The sequence below is a fragment of the Melitaea cinxia genome, chromosome 19 (genome assembly GCF_905220565.1).
Source record: "Melitaea cinxia chromosome 19, ilMelCinx1.1, whole genome shotgun sequence".
In the NCBI taxonomy this organism is placed as follows: Eukaryota; Metazoa; Arthropoda; class Insecta; order Lepidoptera; family Nymphalidae; genus Melitaea; species Melitaea cinxia.
Genome location: NC_059412.1, coordinates 9,734,966 through 9,760,087, shown reverse-complemented (window position 1 = coordinate 9,760,087; position 25,122 = coordinate 9,734,966). Strand labels below are relative to the sequence as shown.

The 25,122-nt window shown below is 35.7% G+C and overlaps 2 protein-coding genes across 2 annotated transcripts; both read left to right on the top strand.

Annotated features, from left to right (window-relative positions):
- Positions 1-241: 241 nt before the first annotated feature.
- On the top strand, positions 242-9,858 carry LOC123662733. The gene is made up of 3 exons (XM_045597534.1): positions 242-481; positions 7,102-8,650; positions 9,800-9,858. Exons 1-3 carry the CDS (start codon positions 242-244, stop codon positions 9,856-9,858), a joined length of 1,848 nt encoding a protein of 615 aa, XP_045453490.1.
- A 1,163-nt stretch (positions 9,859-11,021) lies between these two features.
- Positions 11,022-24,755, top strand: LOC123662957 (REPTOR-binding partner). Its single transcript, XM_045597722.1, has 4 exons — positions 11,022-11,205; positions 20,933-21,068; positions 22,355-22,476; positions 23,592-24,755. Exons 2-4 carry the CDS (start codon positions 21,053-21,055, stop codon positions 23,697-23,699), a joined length of 246 nt encoding a protein of 81 aa, XP_045453678.1. The 5' UTR covers positions 11,022-11,205; positions 20,933-21,052; the 3' UTR covers positions 23,700-24,755.
- Positions 24,756-25,122: the final 367 nt, after the last annotated feature.

The window sequence follows — 25,122 nt, the reverse complement described above, 5'->3', positions numbered from 1 at the left end:
GTGTGAGCGAGACAGACAGTCATAGTATTGTGTCTTGTGTGAGCGAGACAGATAGTGACGCCACCATGATGCATCTGCCATTTTGTGTTATACTTTAGTACGTTACGCTTCTTCGTTTACTACGCATCTTTCTGTATTCGTGTTGATTTCGTACTTACAATTTTGGATTGTTTATTGGACTTGTTTGTGTTGTGATCTGGATTTGTTGTATAAACGTTTCGTTTGACAGTGAGTGTCCGTGATGCCGCATCTGTACACGACGGAGGAATATGCCAACATGCACCTCATTTATGGGGAATGCAGATGCAATGCTACTGCTGCGGCTAGACTCTATCGTGAGAGATATCCAAATCGTGAACGTTATCCGGATCATCGAGTTTTTATAAATGTGCACCGGTTACTCTCAGAGGGTCGATTCCCCAACCAAGTGACTAGTGAGGGAAGACCAAATACTTCTAATGAAGACATGGTCTTGCAAGAAGTCAGTTACGACCCGAGTACCTCAGTCCGTTTAATTGAAGCAAGGACGGGGGTGTCAAAAAGTACAGCACACCGAATTTTAAAGAGAAACGAGTTTCACCCGTACCATGTACAACGAGTACAAAGTCTCCTGCCCCAGGATTACCCTGCAAGGCTTGCATTTTGTCAAACGATGTTGCAAAAGTATAGGGAAGATCCGCAATTTTTAAACAAAATTCTATGGTCCGATGAATCTACCCTAAAAAGAGACGGATACATGAATCTGCATAATCTGCACGAGTGGCATTTGGAAAATCCACACTTAATGCGAGAAGATCGATCTCAGTATCGATTTAAAATAAATATGTGGACCGGCATTTTAAATGGAAAAATTATTGGGCCATTCGAGTTACCAGAAAATTTGACCGGCGAGGTTTATCTGGATTTTATAGAAAACCATTTACCAAATTTACTGGAAGACGTCTCACTTGACATTTACCGAAGCATTTGGTTTCAACAAGATGGCTGCCCAGCACATTATACTCGCTCAGTCAGAGAATTTCTCGATCTAGAATACCGAGGTAGATGGATAGGACGGTCTGGTCCAATTTCGTGGCCAGCCCGTTCACCGGACTTAAATCCAGTCGACTTCTTTTACATTCCATTCAAAATTTAAACGAATTACGAGAAAAAATTGCGGCAGCTGTTGAAGAGATCAACTCGAAAAGGTACGCTCGTCTTGTAAACCGCTCTTTTTTAAGAAGATGTAGGGCTTGCATTTCGGCCGAAGGCAAACAATTTGAACATTTGTTATGAATGAATAAACTTTGATTCCAATAACTGAATTTTATTTCAACCGTATTTTTTTTTGTCCAAATTTAAGTAACAGTCTTCTAAGTCTAGTGTCACTGTTTCGCTCACACACGGCACAATAGGGTCACTATATTATAGCATTCGTATTCAAACGCGGTCCATAGCAATTTGAGTGATATAAAAATAATTAACTTTCATTTGGTTTACATTTTTTTTCTACCGAATGTTAGGTGTAGTCTTCTAAGTGTACTACCATTTTAGAATCCAGACTAAATGCGCCATCTTTTTACAATACTATGACTGTCTGTCTCGCTCACACACGGCACAATAGGGTCACTATATTATAGCATTCGTACTCAAACGCGGTCCATAGCAATTTGAGTGATAAAAATAATTAACTTTCATTTGGTTTACATTTTTTTTTCTACCGAATCTTAGGTTTAAACTACTAAATGTAGTACCATTTTAGAATCCAGACTAAATGCGCCATCTTTTAAAGCTACTTGCCAAAAGAGCGTAGTACATTTTTTTTACAAGACAGTCACATAAAGATAGATGTTGTTATCTTTTTTGCGTAATGGTTGCGCAATAAAATGATGTTTTTCTAAAGCTGAGGCATTTTAGTATTAATTTTAGATTACAATTAATAAAACAGTTATTCAGGGACCCGTTACACAAAAAAAAAACAAAGCATAGTCAAGGTTTCTAGTCACAAAGCTTGAAAGACTGTCACAGGGTGTCAATTTCTCGATTTTTTTTAAAAAGCCATTATTTTTTTAAATTATTCATAAAAAATTTTTTTCTTATTTTTCTGATAACCACCATCAATTGGCCTATCGCCCATTGCCGGCTTGACGTTGATTTCTGGGACACCCTGTATATGCGAATACCGTGACCCAGAAAGGAAACGTTTACTTTGCGCAGTCAGAAACTTGGATTTACAATTTTGTTATTCCTTCTCGTGTTTACAATGCGATTATTACTATTTATTTCAAAACAATGAATATTTTGGTGGATATACATAATATTGTTATAAATATACTGCGACGCGATCGTTAATATGTCCACCTTTTGGAAAACATCCCGCAGGGAGACTCGAGCTCCAAGATCGTAAATGCCGCGAATAGCCCTTTTTTGCAGGATAAAAATAGTCTCAATATCTGCAGCATTACCCCATAGTAATAGGCCATAAGACATAACACTATGGAAATAGCTAAAATAAATTAAGCGTGCAGTTGCAACGTCGGTCAGTTGTCGTACTTTTCTAACTGCGAATGCCGCGGAGCTGAGTCTACCATTCAAGGATGACAAATGGGAATTCCACTGAAGTTTTGAGTCCAAATGTATCCCTAAGAAAACTGTAGTATCATTGCCAATAAGCCTCTCGTTATTTATTATAAAATTATAATTTGGATGCTTAACATTAGGTAACGAAAACACAACGCACTTGGTTTTTTTGGCGATCAAAATCAAGTTGTTTATTTTAAACCAATCTTGATTTCGCGACAAAGAAGCGTTCACGTCATCATAATTTACATTTTTCCTATCAACTTTAAATATTAGAGAAGTGTCATCTGCAAATAGCACTATATCACAAATATATTTAACATAAAATGGCAGATCATTTATATATATTAAAAAAAGAAATGGATCCAGAATCGACCCCTGTGGAACGCCCATTTTTAGCACAGATCCAGAAGACTTCGTTCCGTTTATTGATACGTGTTGAATTCTATTAGATAGATATGATACTTAGAATAGGACATAAGTGTATGTAAGAAAGAGTGAGCAAAATTCATACAGATAATCAAAGATCTAGTGATACGGAATGTTTGTAAGTGTTCCATTTCTGGGCAAAGGTTACATCTCATGCATAAAAGAACGGTTGGACTTTGATCCACTACACCGTATCATTGCGAGTTTGCAGTTCATTTCCCTTTCACGAGTAACGATCGTTTTCAGGTGCTTATGATAACAAGCGGTACCTACATCTTTACGTGCTCTCAGAGGACTGATTGGGCGGCCCAGAAGGAAAAACAAACAGACCTAATAAATATTTGTAGAAAATCTCGCTGTCACTGAGATCATTATATGTACAAATCCAGTGTGAGCCACTAATTCTTAATAATAGTAAAGTTTAAATAATATTCGTAACTAGCTGTGCCCGCGAATTCGTTCGCGTGGAATTTAACAAAAAAGTTATTGTTCAGTTCGCAGTTATAAAATAAATAAATTTCTAAAATAAAAGTAGCTTAAGTTACTTCTTATTACATCAGCTATCTACCATTAAAGTCTGATCAAATCGGTCCAGCTGTTTTAGAGATTAGCCGGAACAAATAAACAGACAGACAAAAATTGTAAAAAATGTTATTTTTGTATATGTACCGTGTGTACATATGCATTTAGTAAACGCAGTTATTTTAATACTACAAACAGACACACCAATTTTATTTTATTTATATAGATAATTTTTTACAACGGTTAAAAGGTACCTATGTTTATTTAGTAGAAAAGTCTTATCACTACGACGCAACGTAGTAACATTACAATATCAAATAAGCCTTTAACATCAAAAATACTGTTGAATAATGTATTTTTAAGTGAGTTGAAAAAAAATATCCTGAAAAATATCTTATTATTTCAGTATGACCTAGACCTCGCATCTGCGCAATACGTTTTAGCATAGTTTACTACGCACTACGAATATTTCGCGACACCCGTTTTTTTGTTTTTAATACAACTGGTACAAAAACAGTTACACCTTCCTACTTACAATATACATAGATACAAGATACTGCTACATACTAAGTATAACATCATACATAAATACATCTCATACATGATACATGTACCAAACGACCAGAATTGATTTAAAGTTGTTTATGTCGATTGCTTTGTATTAAAATGTGATGTTTCATCATCTTTCCTGATAATTCGTCGGTTTTACGCGAAAAGAATTGGGAGCGTCAAAATAATTATTAGGTATATATTTTAACTTGTATATATTTGCTAAGTGCGAACAACAAAAAAAAAGTCCTCCTTATTCTATTCAAAGACGCGCTGATGCAGCGATCACGACAGTTAGTAAGGTCTAACAGTCGCGAATAACAAACACGTATACAATATACATGTATAGACGTTTGTGCTTGTTTTTTCCAAAATGAGCTAAGATCCCGAGATAGAAAACAAGTAATGTATGGATCCTAGATTTTATTCTAAATCCCTGACAAAACAGTCTCATTCTACTACGGTTACGAGTTATTATTAGCGTTTGATATAAATAAATTCATTACAGATTTAAATTAACAAAAAATAAAATGTATTTGTTTTTAAAATGTAAAAAAAAAAAACAAAAACAAATAGCGGACTTAAGATATAATATAAATAATTTATATAATTATAATAATAGCAAATCAAATTCTAATTTAAATCATATCTCTGTCTGACTTCGAAGAGGACGAGATCAGTGCAGCGCTCGGACAGCTTAAAAACGGGAGGGCCCGGAGGATGACGGAGTTACCACTGAGCTCCTTAAAGCCGCAGGGCGATCTTTCCTAAAAGCCTTGGCAAGACTCTTTAACGCCGTCATCTACCGAGATACCACGCCCGAGGTGTGGTCCAGGAGTGTGGTAGTGCTGTTCTTTAAGAGAGGCGATAAGTATCTGTTGAAGAATTACAGACCGATCTCACTTCTGAGCCACGTCTATAAGCTGTTTTCGAGGGTTGTTACGAATTCGAACCACCAGAGCAGGCTGGGTTTCGAAATGGCTACAGCACCGTGGACCACATTCATACTGTTCGGCATTTGTGGACTACGAGAAAGCCTTCGGCTCTGTTAAGACCTGGGCTGTCCTGGACTCTCTGTAGAGATGTCATACCGACTGGCGATATATCGAGATACTGAAATGTATATACGACGCGGCGACGATGACCGTTCATGTCCAGGACCAGAGAACAGGACCTATTTCCCTCCGGCGTGGGCTAATACAGGGAGATGTAATATCACCGAAACTGTTTACCACTGCGCTGGAGGATGTCTTTTAGACCTTAGATTGGGGAGAACGAGGCATTAACGTCAACGGTGAATTCATCTCTCACCTTTATTTTGCCGACGATATTGTCATCTTTGCGGAGACGTTGGATGAGTTAGGCAACATGCTGGCCGGCCTAAACGAGTCCTCCCAGCGTGTCGGTCTCTGTATGAACTTGGACAAAACGAAAGTTATGTTTAACAACCAAGTCATACCGAGACCGGTATCGGTCGATGGTACCCTTCTCGAGGTTGTTCAGGATTATATTTACCTAGGCCATACTATCCAACTAGGCCGCAACAACTTCGAGAAGGAGGCCGACAGGAGGATTCGTTTGGGCTGGGCAGTATTTGGCAGACTTCGTCGAGTCTTCACTTCGAAGATTTCGCAATGCTTGAAGACAAAAGTCTTCGAGCAATGCGTCCTGCCTGTGTTGACATACGGAGCTGAGACGTGGACACTGACGAAGGGACTGGTCCACAAATTTAAAGTCGCTCAACGTGCAATAGAACGGGCTATGCTTGGGATTTCTCTCAAAGATAGGATTATTAATGAGACTATCCGCGAGAGAACGAAAGTAACCGACATAGCCCACAGAATTAGCAAGTTGAAGTGGCAGTGGGCTGGTCATCGGTGTCGCAGGACCGATGGCCGTTGCAGTAGACGGGTCCTAGAGTGGAGACCGCGTCTTGGCAAACGCAGTGTGGGACGTCCTCCGTCCCGTTGGACCGACGATCTACGTAAGATTGCCGGTGTAGGCTGGATGAGAATTGCGGAAAACCGGGATGTCTGGCGCGAACTCGGGGAGTCCTATGTCCAGCAGTGAACTGCCTTAGGCTGAAGGGGGTGGCTATATTCTTTGATGCCGTAACCACACAGCATATGCACGGTCTCAAATGCGAGTTGAAAATTGGTAATTTTGAGCGGTCTCTGCAAAATCCACTTTTTACACTCGAAAGCTTTATTTTTTATTATAATGCTGTTATTTAATAAAGAACATGGAACAAAACGTACCCACCTTGTAGCAAATTTAAATTGGTACCATTAGAAAGGTCTTTAAAAATATATATATTTGTTGTATGGGGGCAATTTTGTAGCTTGCGGGGGAAAAAAGATATTCAATTTTGAAAATATCGATAATCCTTAGTAAAATCCCCACGCAGATTTGACGTTTGTGTGATTTTATCCGTTAGGTACTTTGATCTAATATGCGCTAGCATCGGTGTGTCCTATTTAGCATTTACTATATAACCGTATAGCCACAATCATCGAATGAGTAGTACAGTAGAGCCGACGTACACATAAGTGCGAGTGAAACAGAAAGCGTGTAGTCGCCGAAGCCGCGCCACGCCGCCTCGATAGTTAGTACCTGTTTGGAACTGTCTTTGAGCGCACGCATTTATCATCTTAGTTTATTTTATTCATCTACAACCTCGGCCTTCACAACGGAATTCAGTGTATTGCTTAGCGATTGGATTAAATATTACTCTCCTGCTTCGACGAAATGGAAGATCAACGCCGTGTATTGTGTATTACGTGTACAAGATCGGTACTTCGTGACCGAAACCGGCATGTAGTAACGCGAGCCTATTTGGAAGACAATCCAGGCTTCACCGAATACGTCATGGAACGGATTAACATAAATGAGGTAAATATAAACTATACACATAACTTTAGTTCATCGTGTTTGTGTCTTTGTCTTCACTCACATCTTTCGTGTATTTTTGTTTTTTTTTTTTAAACATTAAGTTCTTTATTGTTTTTGTTACGTAACTTGAGTTTTTTTCTTTTCTTTTAGATAGCCCTTAATCAACTTCAGTATATGTGTCATCGTTGTTGGGTAGCGGGAAGACGACAGCAAGCCAGGTTCGAACAAGAACAAAACCAAGAACCAGCAAATCCAGAGCACTTGCAACCAACGTCTGTTCCAACTTATAGGAGGGTTGCAAATACGGCGCGTCACTGTTTATTCCGCGGGTGCATCAATCAAGAACTTCATAGAGTGTCCAGGTTTATAAAAGTATTTTTATTGGTTAACCATAGCGTGTATGTTCCTGAAAATGTACGCATTTGTACAACACACATCAACACAAGTGATTGGAGCTCCCTGTATGATAATGGAGAAACAATATTCACACCAGACCATCTCAAAGATATAATCGATACGTTACGAGATGCATATAAAGATAAGAATAATATCGATTTTGACAATATAAACAACATTTCACCTGAGGATCTACATTACCTAACTGGCTTAACACACCAACAATTCGAGATCGTTTTGAATGAAACACCGTCTCTTTTAGATCAATGTAGAAGGCCAAAAACTGCACTGGGGGTCTATTTATTAAAACAAAGGTCTGGTGAACCAAATACACGTATAGCCTCTCAAATAGGTGTATCGCGTAAAACGATCGGTATTTTACTTGAAACTGCAAGAAACTGCTTGGCCCAAGACTTTGTTGTTCGCCATTTAGGTTTCAACCATATAAGCCGTGATGAAATTATAGCTCATAGCCTTGCAGTGCCGGCATCAATATATTCCAACCCTACAAACCCCGTAGCTATAGCTATTTGTGATGGTTCGTATATATACGTACAGAAAAGCAAAAACTTTTTATTCCAAAAAAGGACTTACAGCTTACACAAGTATAAAAACTTGTTAAAACCCTTTTTAATTACTTGCCCAGACGGCTATATTATAGATATATGTGGACCATACGCTGCAACAAAAACCGATGCTCAAATCATGAGTGAGATAATCAATGATCAAACGTCCCCAGTGCATATAATATTACAAACAGATGACGTTTTTATATTAGATCGAGGTTTTAGAGACTCTATACCAGATATAGAAAGTGCTGGTTATGTTGCCCATATGCCGCCAAGCAAAGATAGGCACGCCACACAGCTCACAGATATTCAAGCAAATAAATCTCGACAAATCACAATGGTGCGATGGGTCATTGAAGTCATAAACGGATGGTTCAAAAGGGACTACAAGATATTCAGACATACAGTTATTAACAAAACACTCCCTCACATATTTGAAGACTTTCGCATTGCGGGAGCCCTTATAAATGCATTTAGGCAGCGTCTGACAGACAACGAGCATGCCCACGCTTTTATCAATATAATAGCTCAAAGAATTACCGAACCTAATAGACTGGGCAATTATGTAGTCGCAGAAAACATGAATAGACAACGGGCGGTGTTCTCTTCAATGACGGCTACATCAATACCATTTCCACAATTGACAAAAGAAGACATCATTTTATTCAGTTTGGGAACATACCACTTAAAGCTCGCCAGATCATATGTTGCCGAACATTTGCGAGGTCGAGATGGTATATATAATATTGAACTATCTTCTAGCCCTAGCCCTAGTATGTCGCAGTATGGGCTAGTAACTGAAAACTGCTCGTTAGTAAGAGGCCGCATATTATCGAGGCACGTATCGAATAAAATATATTACACGTATATTTTGATCAAATTGAATGTCCAGGGCAGACAAGCCATCGAGGCCTATTATTGCTCTTGCATGACGGGCATGAGAACTCTAGGTGCTTGTGCCCACACTGTTAGTATACTATGGTATTTAGGTGTTGGCAGACACCAAGATAACTTCATAGGTCCGGCAAGTGCCTGGGATGATATAATCATTGAGAGTGACAACACAATTTAAAAATGATGTTGCTGTGTTTTAAAATAAAACTGCTTTTTAAGATTGATGTTTTTTTTATTATTCTTCTGTATCGAAAACGAATGCTAGGAAGGAAGCTAAGTCGGTTTCTCCTTAAACAGAAAAGCCGACCGGTGTTTTATCTGGTCTACAGAACGGAAAAAGGTGCCATTGTTATAACCATTGGAAATTAAAATGTGTATGATAACTTCGGTCTCCCATTCATTCATTCAGTCATTCTTTCATTTTTGAGTTAGTCAATTAAGCTTCTTCTAAATGACACCTAGTCTAAGATGCTACAACGTGGGTACGGGTTCCATACAAAATTACCCATTGTTCTTTCTCATAGTTTATTGCACAAGTAATTAAAAAGAAAAAAAAAAGTTCTAAATTATTAAAATTCAGCATCAAAAAAGGTAGGACTCTAATAAAATAATTAATATATCAAATATTAATAATATTACAAATTATAAAATACAAAAATTATACGAGCTGTTGCATTATAGAAGGTCCTGGCTGAGGTATTTCTGTGGCGATGGGTCCCGGTACATAATATTCTGCTGAAAGAGGTCGTGTCGTTGCTCAAGGACAGAGATTCAGATTCAGACCCCAAAATACATATAAAATGAAAGAAATCAGAACTACCCCAAAACTTTCCTAGTAAAACACCACTGTATTAAGGTGGCATGTGTGGAATTACAGCGTTATGTTATGCTTAGCGTTTACAGGCCCCCCGTATGTGATTTTAAAGTATTTGAGACAATTACGGAAGACATTCTTAAAAAGTTGTTTAAAATTTCGAAATACGTTTTAGTTTGTGACGATTTAAATTTAGACATGTTAAATGAAAAACAACGATCAGAAGTCGATTAATTAATTTGTTTAACTCATTTGGATATTGTGTACCAACTTAAGTCACTGAGACATCTTCTACTTGTATAGATAGATAACGTATTTAGTAATATTGAAATTTACGATATATCGGTAATAACTGTTTTAAATCCCGATCACTGCGGTCAAAAATTATCTCTTGAAGAGAAAGTTGATATTTTGCGAAGAATTACATCTAGATCAATAACGACAAAGAAAACAATTGTTTTCAGCATATTGGGGCGCAAAAAATATTTAAAGTAGATATGATGGCACAGATTCCAGATGTAGTTTATAGTTCAGTTTTTCAAATTAATTTTAGATGAATGTTGTACAATTTTTAAACTTTAGATATAGATGTAAAATTAAAATTTTGTGGAAGAGCCCCTGAAGTTATTTATATAATAGATAGTTTGTTTCAGCCTGTAATGACCCACTGCTGGGCATAGGCCTCTTTCCCCGTGTGGGAAAAGGATCAGAGCTTAATCCACCATGCTGATTCAATGCAGGTTGGCGGATATATTCCCTACTATAAGTGACGATCGCTATCAGGTGTACATGATAAGAACCGGGACCGACGGCTTAACGTGCTCTCCGAGGCACGGTGGGGAGACCCACAAGGACTGCACAAACACTCAGACCACGGCAAATACCTGTATGGCCAATACAAATGTTTGTCATGAGCGGGGATCGAACCCGCAACCGCCAACGCAACAGGTACAATCCATGGCTGTAATCGTTGCGCCAACGCGGCGTCAACGGGTCGTTGTAGGTTAATCTACTTAAAATAAAAAATTGTATCTTTGTAGAAAAGTAAATGTTTTATTTTTTTTGGAAAATTATGGATAACATATCGATGTAGCAAACATTAAGTAGGTAATATAGTATGATCTTAATCGAGGACTGATTCGGTAAATAATTTTTTTGCCGGAATTAAGCGTTTCATGCGCTTTAGAAATTTCGACTATTCGTCATTTGGGATTTTTCTAAGGAGCATAAAATCTAATTAAAACCATATTTATGTATATACATTGCTGTACTATAAAATGCAATAGCTGTTACTGAGTGCAGCCAAACGATAAGGTCACACTAACCCAAGGTGGGGAGGAGTACAATACGCCGTTGCGACACCACATTCGTAGGTACTCGTTGTGCGTTCTCGCATTTAAAGCTTGAACCATTCGTTTACTGCGTGCATTGTAAAACTGCGTTTCGCTACGCCATCATTCAAGTTTGTTTTTTAAAAAAAGAATTCAATTTAAATGCGCGCGGTCGCTCGCTCTACGTAGCGCGCCGTCAGTGTGTCTCAGTCAGTGAAGCGGTCACGACGCCCGGCTATCCCGGCAAATTGTGAGTACCTACTATTTCATTTCAACTAAGATTCATATGTGAAAAAGTCTTTACAATAGTGTTTTTATACGACCGGCATTATAAAGTGTAGTGTATACAGCGTATAATTTTTTCGTCTAGAGAATATTTTAGGTTATGCATTGACAGTTACTACGCCGCATAAAATCGTTGGTTGACGCGAGCTAACGACGCAGTTTGGTTCGTATCGCCGGCCTTTTGTTGCTAACTGGGAAACAGCGAACTGCGTATAATTAAATATTTATTATAAACAACAATGTTGCATTTCAATTTATTTATAAAATTATCGTTAACAACAATATTAAGTTATAATTATTTATAGATATTGTTATCTGTTATTGTTATTATTTTTTAAAGTTATTTTTTTGTTTTCATATAAATTTAATACCTAATAACAAGTAGAATTATCTGCGCAGAGTTTAAAAAGCCGTGTCGCGGTAAACCGTATTATGTCACGATAAAATAAAAATAAGTTAACTGGAAACCAATGCGTTGTTCCCGTCCCGATGATTCATAATTTCGTACAACAAAATATTTGTGTAAGAAAATATTAAAAATATGTTTCGATTGTGTTATCGAACCTAAATTGCACTTAAAATATTCAAACCGCCGGTCCATTAGAATACATTCGTCATTGAAACAAACGTAATTTTTGTGAGAATTTTGTACTTTAATCCGATGCAACAGGTAGCCTAAAACGTAGGTACCTAATTTTAGTGTCTAATAAAACTCAATATAAGCGTTGTGATTACGACTTTACCGTGATCCAGGTACGAATAGACCTGCGCGCGCAGATGTTTATAGTAATTGATAGGTCGCCGGGCTCTTGCATCCGTGCATTTTTGTGTCTCGAGCCCCGCCCTTGCCGCCTAAAATCAATAAACCCACCTGCATCATGGGAAAATCAAAAGTTAGTACTCTTGTTATAATTTTTTCGAATTTCATCGCGGTTTATTAAGTTTTTTAGATGCTCGACATTTCGTATACTTTACAGCAATCATGGTCAAGGATAAAACACCCTTAAATTTACTACCTTTATTGCTTGAACCAAAAATTATAGTTTATTTATAGTTTACCTTTATTATATTTTTTTCGGATTTTATCGCGATTTATTAAGTTTTTTAGATGCTCGACGTTTCGTATACTTTACAGCAACCATGGTCACGGATGGACTATCTTTAATAAAACACCCTTAAATTGAGAATCTTTATTGTTTGAACCACAAATTATGGTTTATTCTAATTCTTCTAGTCCTGACTAACATACAGGTTTTTATAATGTTTGTTCTTTAATACTCTGGGAATTCTTTTGATTAGCTGTCCGGTATATTCTCGAAAACTTCTCCAAAAGGTTGAGATCTGTTATATTTATGTATATTAGTCTCTTTATAACTTATCTTTATGCAATAACAACAACTGGAATTAGCGTGTGCCTTTAGCGTTTTATTTTTCAATTCGTGCGATAATGCATGTTGTGTCAGGTTTCCTAAAAGGTGTTAATCCAATCTTTAAGGTAATTGTACTGCGTAATTTGTAAATTGGTTAGACGAAAGAACGACGAACGAAGAATTCAGTATTTTTTATACGTTACCAAGTTACATACTTACATGGTTTCTTAACTTTTGATAAATAACCATGGGATTTTACTCCTATATTTAAGCAATAATTTGAAATGCTTTGAGTTGATATCATCTACAGATTTTATGAGTTATTCACAGTCAATGAATCTACGCAGTTATGACATGCGTTGGAAGTCTAAACAGCGACGTCATCGTTACTTTCACACATTTGTATCGTAAGATTCTCTTCTAAATATGGTTTCATCGATGGTATAAAAAAGAAAATGGCAACTAAACAACTTATTGGTTAGCGAATGTTTTAATTTTAATAATTTAAATACTTTATAATTATTTTTGAGAATCTGTCTTTTAATGATACGATTGTATGAAATAATATAATTAGCCAGTTTAATCAATTGGGTAAAGCGTTAGATTAAGAAAAACCGAATTTCGGGACCGTGGGGGGAAGGGGGGGGGAGGGAACGCCACCCCTTGTACCACTGTCACACTTCGAAACCCCATGGTTATGGAGATATCCTTGGTTAAAGTTTTGAGGTTAGAAGAAGAATTTCGCAGCTTTCACACATTATTTTCACATTTCACGCGCGTTTTTTTCATATTTCACACGGTTATTTCACGTTTCATAAGTTATTTTCAAAATAAAAACGATCTCGACTCCAAGATCAACAAACGATACGACTTACGTCACTCATGCTTCGTTCCATAGTTTTCACATGTTATTTTCACATTTCGCACTTGATTTTAACATTCCACATGTTAATTTAACGTTTTCATACGGTTTTTTAACAAACGATACAACTAATGCTTAACAACTGAGAAATAGATGTTTTAATACAAAATGACAGGCCACTTATCGTTTCGCTCCAAAACAATGTAATCATAAATTCATTTTTTTTGTTTAAATAACTGTAAAGGCAAAGGTCTTAGACCATACAGCCTTGTTTCATGTTATGTTTTTTAATTAAATATATTTTATTTTCATTTATTTACTGTTATAAACTAAAAATACTTAATATTTTAGTTCATTTTATATGACAATAAATAAATAGAATATAATGAAGTGAAAAACATGACATGAATAAATTTTTTTTACCATAATCTGACTTCAGAAAGGAGCCGTTTATAGGCATAATTCCGTTACAAAAAACCCTAACCTATCTAATTTAAAAATTACACCGTTTATAGACATAGTATTGTTACTAAAAAAAAATAACCCTAACCTATCTAATTTAAAAATTACACCGCTTATAGACATATTTTTGTTACTAAAAAAAAATAACCCTATCCCATCTAATTTAAAAATTACACCGTTTATAGACATAGTTTTGTTACTAAAAAAAAATAACCCTAACCTATCTAATTTAAAAATTACACCGTTTATAGACATAGTTTTGTTACAAAAAAAAATAACCCTAACCTATCTAATTTAAAAATTACACCGCTTATAGACAGTTTTGTTACAAAAAAAAAAATAACCCTAACCTATCTAATTTAAAAATTACACCGTTTATAGACATAGTTTTGTTAAAAAAAAAAAAAAAAAAAAACTATAAACTATCTAATTTAAAAATTACACCGTTTATCGACGTAATTCTATAGCAGTAAATAAAAAGAAAATATATTTAATTAAAAAAACAACATGAAACAATGCTGTATGGTTTTAGACCTTTGCCTTTACAGTTATTTAAACAAAAAATAAATTTATGCTCACATTGCTTTGGAGTGAAACGAGAAGTGGCGCGCCATTTTTTTTTTAAAGCATCTATATCTCAGTCATTAAACATCAGTCGTATCGTTTGTTAAAAAACCGTGTGAAAACAATAACTTAAAGTCTAAAATGTTAATATCAAGTGCGAAATGTGGATATAACATCTGAAAGCTACGGAACTAAGCATGGTTACCACAAGTTGTATCGTTTGTTGATCTTGGAGTCGAGATCGTTTTTACGTACTCCTGTTCGAAAATAACTTATAAAGTTGTGAAACGGCGCATGGATTGCACTGCCCGCAGCGCCGGAGCTAAGGTGAAGTCAGACGCGGAGCTCAAATGTATTATCATAGCTTTAAATTCTTCCTCTAATCTCAAAACTTTAACCATGGATATCTCCATAACCATGGGGTTTCGAAGTGTGGCAGTGTTACTTTGTATAGCTACCCTCCGTCCCCTACACCCAAAAACCCCATAATTTTGTTTTTCCTAGTCTAGATCTTAGCTATCAATTGTATTTAAAAAATAAGTCTAATATACTTAGGTACTTATATTTCCACACGTCAAATACCTATACAAAAATTTAAAAAAGTTAAGTGCAGTAGCGTGCATGAAGAACGTATTTTTACATATTGAATTAGGTACATACTTGCAATTTTTTATTTTATCACTTCTCTTTGACCATAAATCTTATGCTTTGGTCAATTTAAACGCGTCGTTACGTCGTGTCTGGACAAGATGCACAAGTAACGAAAGATTTAATTTCGTATTTAATTTATTATTCCAAACTAATAACCCGATAGACGTCCCGTCTTCCAAACTAGCTAAACACCTATCATCGTTACGTTTTCTAATTTCCTGAGTTGTTTTTTAATTTTTCGTATTGTAAGATCCTTTCAGAAAGTATTAGAAAAAAAAAAAAAAAAAAAAATAGCTAAATTGCCGCCCAGATGAAGCCTGTTCACTCGCGCTTTTTAAACATGTTCGGGTTGTATGAACTCGGAAATACAGACGCCGGCAGGGAATTCCATTCCTTGGCTGTGCGCATTAAAAAAAATGATTCGAAGCGCTATGTACGTATGAAAGATATATCAATCAGGTAGGGATGAAAGCCGGCGGTACGTCTGAAAGTCCGATGGAAGAAAGGAGATGGGGGTATGAGCTCGTGCAGCTCCAGGGCACACTCCCCAAAGTACAACCTGTAAAAGACCGTTAGACTGGCAACCTTTCTTCGGTGAGCCAGAGTGTGAAGAGATTTCACCAAACTGGCATTACCGATTAGCCGCTTGGCTCTGCGTTCCACTGAGTCCAGTGCGGCGAGTTGATATTTAGCTGAGCCATTCCACAAGTGACTGCAATATTCCATGCACGATCGGACTTGAGCTTTGTACAGCGTAAGAAGCTGTTCAGGCGTGAAATATCGCTTAACCTTATTTAAGATGCCAAGCTTTCTGGCCGCAGTTTGCGCTTTGGACTCAATTTAATTGCCAAAGTTGAGGTTAGAATTCAACTCTATGCCAAGGAGGTCGAGGGTATCGGACACAGGGACAGGTGTACCACGGAAAGTAGGAGCTAAGTTTAAAGGACTCCGTTTGGCGTAGAACAACAAGCCTGCGTTTTGGCGGCGTTGAACGTGACCAGGTTGCAATCACCCCATTGGGATACTTGCCCCAGTATTGAATTTGTTCGTTCTACCATGGCCTCTCTCTGAGAACGTATTACGTCCCTGCTGTCTCTCGCGCTGGACAAATATCTCTCAACAATCGTACTGTCATCTGCGTATCCAACAATGCCTGGTCGTAGCATGTCGTTAATATGGAGCAGGAAAAGAGTTGCAGAGAGAAAAGAACCTTGAGGGATGCCGGCGTTTATATCCATTAGGTCAGAGGAGCAGCCGTCCACGACCACTCTAATCGACCGTTCACTCTAAAAGTCTGAAATCAAGCTACAAAAGTCAGCAGGGATGCCGTAAGCAAGAAGTTTGCTAAGGAGACTTGCGTGCCGAACCCTGTCGAAGGCCTTCGAGATATCTAGTGATACAGCGAGCGCCCTACCATGTTTCTCAATGGCTTCGCCCCAGCAGTGTGTGACATACATCAGAAGATCTCCAGTAGACCGCCCCTGACGAAAGCCGTATGGTCACTGAGGAGTTCATTGTCTTCTAGGTAGTTCAGCAACTTGCTGTTAAGCACCTTTTCCATGACTTTGCAAAGCATGGAGGTGATGGCGATTGGTCGGTAGTTGCAGGAATTCACTCGGCTACCCTTTTGGGCACTGGCTGCACATTAGCCAGCTTCCAAGATTTTGGCACCGTTCTAGTTTGAAGAGAGAGGCGGTACAGGCGCGTGAGAACATGAGACAGCTCAGGTGCACAGGCCTTTAGGACGCGCGCAGGTCCAGGTCCACTAGTCTTATTCACGTCAAGATTCAGCAAAACTCTACGGACCTCTTTATTTTGAATCGTGATCTCTTGCATAGAACAGTCACATCGAGGCAAGGATGGTGGTTGCGTAGAGCTAGCGTCAAGTTTTGTTTAGCTGGTTTGTTTGCTTGCCTTTTCCACTGCCGAGTGAGCTAGCGAACCATCAGGCTTCTGCAGAGGAGGCAATGTAGGGCGGCAGAAATTGGACTCTACTGCCTTTGACAGTAATTATTATACTTTATACGGAATAACTGTGTAATATCTACTACACTTGCTATAGTTTTCTACTAAAGCAGTAGCCCATGTGTAAGCTACAAGTGTTTATGGGGTAAGCTTAAACATTTATTTATACATATATTACTTGATCCTTGATCCAGTATGCTAATACTGGAAATAGAAATTGATATTAACTTCACACGATTTTTTTCACAATTCTACCCACTTATATATAGTAAGCATAAACAGCGGTAGACAAATTTTTGAAACCGACCTATAGGATTGCGCTGTCAAGAGTAAGTAGAACCGATACTACGAATTTATTTAATACAAATTTAGTTTAAAATCACATTGAATTTTAGATTTCGTGTTTATTATTTCACAAACATCGTATACAACACTGGAATTTAGATGATTTCACGAATGAAAAGCGTAAAGTGTAGTTAATATTAATATTGCTCGTGAGTAATTGTACGAAAACAATAGAAGTATGTACGCTGTAATAAATCTTGTCGTTGCTGCGATTTTTATTAACAAAGGCGATGGTTATATGCTGAATACGTACAATAACTGGCATTCCTTCCCAAATATAGCGACTAAACATTTTAAGCTGCTTTATTTATTTATGTGCAAAATTTTAGGGTAGTAGAAAACGTGAATCTGAATCTTTTCTTACATAATATACTCGTATTTGCACTGCTTTATCTAATAGAGGGGGCGAGGATCATAATTGAAATTAAAGAAGTCTATATTTGTAAATAAAAGTTCTTTCTTACGTTCCATTAGCGATTTTGCTATCACATATTTTTCACTGACAGATAAATACCCAAATTTTTTCAGCGAGTGAAATATATCTGATACAACAACTACTTACATTTAGCAAAAACAGTATTTTAGTCGCCGTTTTAGTCTAATATTAAAATATACACACCGAAGTATAAAACCGCAATGACTCCGACTGGCTTGATTCATTAACTATACATATTTTCATTCATTTTATTGTTACATGATAGGTATATTAAATTTATATGTTACCGTTTTACCTAAAACCTTTACCTTATTTTTTTATCGAAAAACTGACCTGTGGAAAAGTCAAAAAAGTAATTTCCTAAAAATCTCTACATATGGTTCTGTGTTTATGGTGGGTTCACACATTCGACCTGCCATTTTAACGCTTTTCTAGTGTCTAGCACCGACATAATGAACATACATAACGTACATGTAATGAAACATGTTCTGATCTTTATTTAATTCACAACGAGTTTAGTATTATTAGGTTAGCACGTTAACTTTCTTTTATTAAGGCAGCAGTGAATGTCATCTCACGACATGTGTTGCAACAGTGGCAACGAACTGCGTCTTGTTTCTTTATCTATATTTTATCAACCGACTTCAAAAAAGTCGTCGTTTATGAACCGATTTAGATAATTCTTCTTTTGTTGGAAAGGAAATATCCTAAGTGTGGTACCATGGTAAGGAAACCAGGATCTGATGATGGGATCTCAGAGAAAACGAGAGAAACCCTTGAAAATCCGCATAATTTTTTACTAGGAGTACCGATTTTAATAATTTTTAATTTAATCGAAAGCCGATGTTGTATCATGTGGTCACATTTAAATTTCATCGAGATCTGATTACAACTTTTGGAGTATCTAAGATTTTATTTTTGTGTTACCCACATAAGGAATTCTAAACATTTTGAATATCATATCAAAAATTGACCGCTCCAGCGGGGTTCGAACCCGCGTCTCCGACGTACCGTGTCGGCGCTCTAGCCAATTAAGCTATGGAACGATGCACCCGCTCGAGCGAAATTTTCGATATGATACTTTTTAATTTCGGTTTAAGCGAACCGTGGCGCCGTCTATAGTGAGCTCTTTACAGAAACCCGTAACTATTCAAAGTTTCATATTACAATGAAAATCTTTGACAGGAGACGACACCGTGCTATTTTTAATATCTAAGATTTTATTTTTGTGTTACCCACATTAGGAATTCTAAACATTTTGAATATCATATCAAAAATTGACCGCTCCAGCGGGGTTCGAACCCGCGTCTCCGACGTACCGTGTCGGCGCTCTAGCCAATTAAGCTATGGAACGATGCACCCGCTCGAGCGAAATTTTCGATATGATACTTTTTAATTTCGGTTTAAGCGAACCGTGGCGCCGTCTATAGTGAGCTCTTTACAGAAACCCGTAACTATTCAAAGTTTCATATTACAATGAAAATCTTTGACAGGAGACGACACCGTGCTATTTTTAATATCTAAGATTTTATTTTTGTGTTACCCACATTAGGAATTCTAAACATTTTGAATATTTTTGATATGATATTCAAAATGTTTAGAACTTTTGGAGTAATCTTTGATAATGCGTATTTACTTGACTATTTTTTTCGTCTACCTACGTTGTAAGTGTAATGTGTAGACGATGTAATTGAAGTCGGTTTTTTTTGCGTTTGCCTTCGTCTCTCGTTGCTTATTTATTTGTGGCATAAACCACCCTTACTTCGTTGTAATTTTTTTATTGCAAAATAAAAATTATAACTGCAATAGCTTTTGAAAAATGTACCTAGGTTTCTAAAAATCGTTTAGTGATTTATTTGGTTTAAAAGTTTTTGTTAGTTTAGCATAGTGTTATACATAGTGATAGCTGTACTAGTATTACTTTACATATAACTTTCTCATAACCTTTTTCCGTGTCAGTAAGAGTAGTTTAAAATGTTTGTATGCTATCTAAAACTGGATACTTTGATCATGCTTATTTCAGTAGTTCAGTACCCCTTTTTTGAGATAGGTTAGGAATTATAATGATATTGACGTAAAAACTATGTCTCAAGTAAACGAAGGTAAAAGAACCATAAACGTAGAAAACGTATCAAAATTTTATTATTTAAGATAAAGACAGTGAACTCATCTCAACAAAAAGCAGCAAATAGACATAAATGTAAAGCTGAAATAATAAAGTCAATGAAATGTGTAAAACATTTCAAGCAATGGGACGAAGATTACGTTACCTAAGTTTTGGCAATCTTTTGTGACACACGTATATCTATTTATAGACTGTCAAGACGTGACTGATAATAAGTAGCTTGTCGAGAACACTCGAATGATTTTCAAATTTATAATTAAAATAATTGAGAGAAAGTAATTTTCGTAATTTTGATGACTCGGAAATGTAGCCTGCGTATTTTTATAATTGTACATACTATATGATAGTGGACACATAGTTCTCTTTAATTTGTGCACGATCTCCATTAATTTATATTTTAAGTACTGTAGTCAAATACGTTGAAAGGAAATGGGTAACTAAGTTTCTCAAATGTTTTCACATTTCTTTACTAAAGTATTGTATATAAAACGACACATTTTATGAATATAAAAAAGAAACTGGCTTAAATAAACAATACTTTGACAGAAATCTTCAACAAAGAGACTTTTGACTTGACCTATATTCCTGTTAAAGGTAATTTAACATAGGCCATTCTGGCACCGATTGGGTTAACCGTTACTTTATATTGTATACGGGTTACTAACGGGTAGTTTACTATTTTCTTATTTATTGCGATATTGTATTTACTTACTCTCGTACGAGTATCTACATACGTCTAGTTTTTATATTGATTTTATTATATGTACATCATGTGTAATAGAGACGTATTTCAAAAATATCTTATTACATTTATGAATAGGAAATTGTTTCAAAATCAAATTCAAACAATATTGAATATAATGCAAAGATTTTCAATTTAAAGGATAATAAAGATTGAATAATTTGGAGCAGGAGTCCCTGGGCGGGGTGTACGGGTCAACAGGCGCGTCTGGAGCGGAGGGGGGTGAGAGGAGGGAGAGTGGCAAGCGCGGCCGTAGACCCGGCAGAAAGGCACAGCTCGATAAGCAGGACATGAAGGCTAAACTGGGTGAGTTGAATACTTTATTTGTTAACTGATCTGACAGACTTAGTTCTGTTTTGCGAAGTTTGAATTAATTGCCATTTTCTCAAATTTTCTGAGCAATTTTCATAAGTTATAACTGAGATAGGCTACAACATGAAACATCCTGTTCAAAATCTGGAGCGACCCTACTGGGGAAGTACCTCGACCTTACTGAACATTACAGCTAATCAATACTGCTTTCAAACAGTGTTGTGTCGCTGTGGTATTAAAGGTGACCAGAGCTTCTGGGGCGAAGATTGGGGGTAGGTTCAGCTACGCGCTTGCGATGCTTTTTGTGTTGCATGCGTCTATAAGCTACGGTAATCACTTACCATCAGGTGAGCCGTAGGCTCGTTTGCCGACCTAGTTTTATAAAATAAATTTGCAAACCGCAAAAAATCTTCTACAAAGTATTTACAAGGCTTAAAGAGAAATTAGTCAAAATTGGTCATTAGTAAAACATTGAGCGATTATATTTATTTAGAAAAAGTTGCGTTTCGCGGATCCATAGGTGTAATTTCCGATCCCGTCGGAATGGCGGGATAAAAATTGGCCTATGTGTCATTCTGGCTCTCCAGATATTTACCTACTTAACAAATTTCATTGAAATCAGTTAAGCTACTTTTGCGTGTAAAATTAACAGACATTCATCCATGCTGACAAACTTTCGAATTTATAAAATTAGTAGAACTAGCTGTGTCACACAGTTTTACGCGCTTTTATGTTTTACATCAACCTGTTGCGTGATGTTTTATATTATAGCTTATGTTGCGTCTCCATAATTTATATACCTTTTTAATTTAATTGAATCAATACTGTGTAACGTTCTTCTGCTGGCTAATGACCTTTCTTCATTAAGGAGAAGGTTCTAAGGATAATCCTAAGGCTTAATATTTAGGTTTTAATAATAAGTTAGAAAAATTTAAATATACCAAAAAACCACTTGTTATAAACCGGAAGAGATCGTTTCTTTATTAAAGTTATTAAATTTCGAATTCTATTCTACGACGAAAAATAAAAAATATGAACAACAAAGGTAAACACAGGTGAAATAGCGTGAAACGACAAAACTCAAAAAACTGTTGAATTTTGAATCATAAAGTATTCAAAATTGGAACGTTAACACGCGAAAAGAATAATTTATTTGATACAGGAGCCGACATTTTTTTTAAATTTAAGCCAGCAAACAATCATTTATATAAATATAGTCAGTCATACGGTATTGCATTAACAATTGTTGTTTGTTGTTAAGTAATAAAAAATGGTTTTAGAACGTAGCAGACAATCGGCGCGTGAGTGTCGCGCTCGTAAGAAGCTTCGCTACCAGTATTTGGAGGAGCTAGTCGCTGATCGGGAGCGATCGGTGCTCGCTCTCAGGAAGGAACTCGATAAGGTTAGATATTTTTAGTCTCATGTAATCAAGAGATGCCAATGATATCTGAGGTTACTAAGATTTTGTATTCCATAATTTTTTTTGACGATTTACTGTTTGATAGTTTGCCTTTGAAACATACTTTTGGAATATTCATTGTGAAATACTTAAAAATGGTATCAGAATATGTATAGCTACTAAGTATATGTATACAAATATCAAGTTAAAATTTTCGTTTCCCATATATATGATTTCATAAGGATTTCTCCAATATATTATAAGTATTTGTATAAAAAGGATTTATCATAACTGATTTGCCGGTGTAAAAATGGTCTATATAGATATTTATTACATAAATAAAATATATTTATAGGATATACTAGGAAACTTATTGATTTTATTTTATATAGAAATGAACATTCACATTCATACTTGTAAAGCTCCTCACCGCTTCATTAAATCCCGTGTCCTTTACTTTACCCAAAGGTTGTCTAAAAAAAGCTCTCTTGGCGATAGCGCCGGCTTTTTTACGTAATAAATGTATTTTAATATCTTTAATGTAATGTAATTTTTGTTTTATGGACAAACGTATTTGTATTATATCTAAAATTCTGCAATGCAAATCAAAGTTATTAACCGACTTCAAAAAGAAAGAGATTCTTAATTAAATTGTATTTTTATGTATATTCACCTCATAACTTTTTACTGGGTGTACACATTTGTTGATTCTTTTTTTAATCGGAAGTTTGTGCATGTCGTGTGGTTTAATTTAAATTTCATTGAGATATGACGAGTACTTTTTGAGTTAGGGTGAGGCCAAATGAGCGTAATTTTGTAAGCTGTTAGTCGCGTAACTTCTGCTGTATTCGGTTTCATACAAAAGTAAAGTTAGTGCTACACGGCGACGCAAAATGTGTCAGAATTTCTGCTAGGCAGACATTCTGCGACCAAAATTACGCGACTGACAAATCACAAAATTACGCTAGTTTGGCCTCACCCCTATCCCTAATAATGCGCGACTGTTTTACAGTTTTATCGACTTGTCGATGTGATTGAAGTCGGTTTTATTTGTTTGCGAGCAAGCGCAATTATTTTATTATTTAATAGTAATTGATTTACTTTTATTTTAATTACAGTATTACAAATGGAATCTCGAACTCGACCAGGGTCGTATGCCTGAAGGTATAGACGCACTGCTTCAGGAAATGGGGGTAGTTAAACAGGAAGAACCGAAACCATTTTAAAAACGACGCCCCCGAAGGTAACTTGCAATTTAACATTTAATTCACATAACAGCATACAATCATAAATGCAATGAGAAAATAATTTTGTTTTGAAGAACCCGGCTGATGTGGAAAAAGTTTAAGAAAATAATAATAATTCTAGTTTTTAATAATACATATTTTTAATTGTTAAACAGTTGCTAGTTTGTTATTTCATTTGATTAAATTTGAAATTGTGAGCTATCTTCTCATATATAATTATATATTTTTTATATGTATCACTACAAAATTTAAATATATGAAATTCAAAATTTCATTATTTTTTAATACAGGTTTATATTTAGAACACTTATACATCTACTTGTATAAATTTATCTATATGACTAATATTGTTTATGCAGTAGAACAGATGAAAATTTCAAAAAATAATAAATTACGATACTTTGTTCACAATCAGTTTTATTTGAACTAAAAATTTAAGTCACGTAACTTATATGTTATGAGTTAGAATATAAAGTTTTCAAAAATATTAAAGCCAAATAAAAAAAAGCAAATTGTAAAATTTCAGTCACGTGCGTTTTACTGAATGTTATAATGACTGTATTTATTTTGTTGAAGTGTACATTTTCTTTTGACTTTCGTTATTTGTACGAAATATTTGATTTCAAGTGAGAAAAACGAATATTTTTAAATACAAGAACTGTTTCGTATTAATTGATAAAATAGTTTTGTCACTGTTTTGTTGTATGAGCGTAGTTGTAAAATTAATTTTGAAATAATTTTTAAGTCTATGGTTTAACAATATATCCTAAAAGGAAAAATGTACCATTGATTTGTTGTTAGTTGATTTGGTATTTGTAAAGCGAAGTATGAGGATCGTTTTGAGGGTAGTGATATTTTTTTCAAACTAAGATTAGTTATTTTTTTGCATTTTTTTTATCGAATTGTATAAGACTTGTTAGATGTTTTAAATAGTTTTCTTGGTTTAATTAATGTATATCATGTTTAGTGTTTTAGAGAAGAACAAGTTGATTTTTCATTATGTAGCTTAAGTGTGTATTAAAAATGTGTGTAAGAGGTTAATATTTCAATATATATATATATAAATGTAAAATATCAAGACTTTACGCGTACTTTCTGTTTCTATCGCTTTTATTTCATTATAGTTTTTCTTACTCTATCAACACTTTAAATTTATAACTAAAAAACTTTGACTGCATACATTCACATATTGATTTTGTTATGACATTTAGCTTAAATCAAAATCTGTATCTAGTCTGTCGTCAGCTATATAATAATAATATTATAAGGGAAACGAAATGCTTTGTCTATGCAATACAAAATCAGGCAGTTAAGACCAACAATTAGCAAAAGCATATTTTGAAGGATGTTACTTCTGACTTCTGTCAAGCCTATCGCTATCCCAGTAATTTACTATATGATC